This window comes from Octopus bimaculoides, chromosome 22 (assembly GCF_001194135.2).
Source record: "Octopus bimaculoides isolate UCB-OBI-ISO-001 chromosome 22, ASM119413v2, whole genome shotgun sequence".
Taxonomy (NCBI): Eukaryota; Metazoa; Mollusca; class Cephalopoda; order Octopoda; family Octopodidae; genus Octopus; species Octopus bimaculoides.
This window is the reverse complement of record NC_069002.1, coordinates 17131249-17132756: the sequence shown is the minus strand read 5'-3', so window position 1 is coordinate 17132756 and position 1508 is coordinate 17131249. Positions and strand designations below refer to the sequence as shown.

Here is a 1508-nt window from a genome sequence, read left to right as displayed (position 1 = left end):
TATATATATATATATATATATATATATATACACATGTGTGTATGTATTCATGTCTATTTGACATTACTTATTGTCAACAATGTCACCATCATATAAATGGTATCTTTTTCTTTATATAATCTCCCATGAAAAATTGCCTGGACTAAGGAAAAATATCGCCTTGCTTGAATACAGGGGAGGGTTGGCAACAGCTAGAGCATCTGGTTATTGGAAATCTGCCTCAATGTATCTTGTCTTTTCACCTGTGCAAGAAGTGGTTCCTGTCTGAGAGTATATTTGTTGACTTGCTGCCTGACAAAGCTGTTCATTTTGTGTTCTGTATATTGGATTTGTAACAGCCTTCTGAAGCACTTGTGCTCAAATGCCTAGATTCTTTGCTCCATGTTAGCTGTAAGAGTCCAATTCTTGCATCCATCCAGAAGGACATCCCATCAGGGACTTGTACACTATGAGTATTACTGGAAAAGTAATGAGATTGCTTTTCCATATGGTGTTCAGCTTTGTCATAGCAGCAGAAGCTAAACTGAGTCTTGTTATCTTCTTTTCAGATCTGCCATCCTTGGTTAAAGTGGATCCTAAGTACTTGAAGGGGTCCACTTTGTCAAGTCTTGATGAAGTATTATGTATTATAAAATGGCAAAAAAACATATCTTCCAACTGTGTAATACAAAGTGGAACACATTGTTGGCCCCACGCAGAGTAATATATCTTACTCTGGGCCCATAATAAAATTTCTGTTAGTAGTAAGGTTTGTTAGTCGTAGTCTGTAAGTCATCTGGCAGTTATTGTGCTAATGTAATACAGACGTTTTCACTGCAAACATCACAACAGCATCATCATTATTGTTTTAATGTCTACTTTTCCACTCATGCATGGGTTGGACAGAGATTATTGAAGCAAATTTTCTACGGCCAGATGCCCTTCCTGTTACTAATCCTTATCTGTTTCCAAGCAAGGGAATATTCCCCCATGACCAGACTCATTGTTTGCAGATTACTGAAAATGAACGACACTGCTTGTTTGGCAGTGACACTCATCTACAACTACCATATGATGTCAAAATAAGATACAAGCATACACACACATGCTTGCCCAAGGGAACATGCAGTGGAATTGAATCAGAAACCATATAGTTGGGAAGCAAATTTCTTAACCACTGAGTCATGCCTGGACTATTAAAATGTTAACAAGTTTTGCTCATGTTCAAACACTAACCTTTGCCCACTCATATAATTCTTCCAACAGATCTCTGTCTAAGTCAGAGACTCCAGCATTAAGCAATAGATCGTCATCATGTAAGTCTTGCAGGACTTCCCAGTAAGGTTGCAAGTGCTTTAATCTTAGTTCATCTTCATCTTCGTCTTCACCAAACTCAGCATGCCATGATAGCAAAACAGTTTCTATGTATTCCACATCAAGTTCACTGAGAACTGGAAACAAAGTACAGAAAACAACAATTTGTTACTGTGAGATATATATATATATATATATATATATATATATATATA

At 36.8% G+C, this 1508-nt stretch overlaps 1 protein-coding gene across 1 annotated transcript in view; it reads right to left on the bottom strand.

The window, feature by feature from the left end:
- LOC106872290 (glutamate--cysteine ligase regulatory subunit) overlaps positions 1 to 1508 on the bottom strand; it is a 30589-nt gene that overhangs the window by 4809 nt on the left and 24272 nt on the right. Inside the window, exon 5 of the mRNA XM_014919223.2 lies at positions 1216 to 1430. Coding sequence (XP_014774709.1) covers positions 1216 to 1430 — 215 coding nt within the window. The remainder of the gene's footprint in view (positions 1 to 1215; positions 1431 to 1508) is intronic.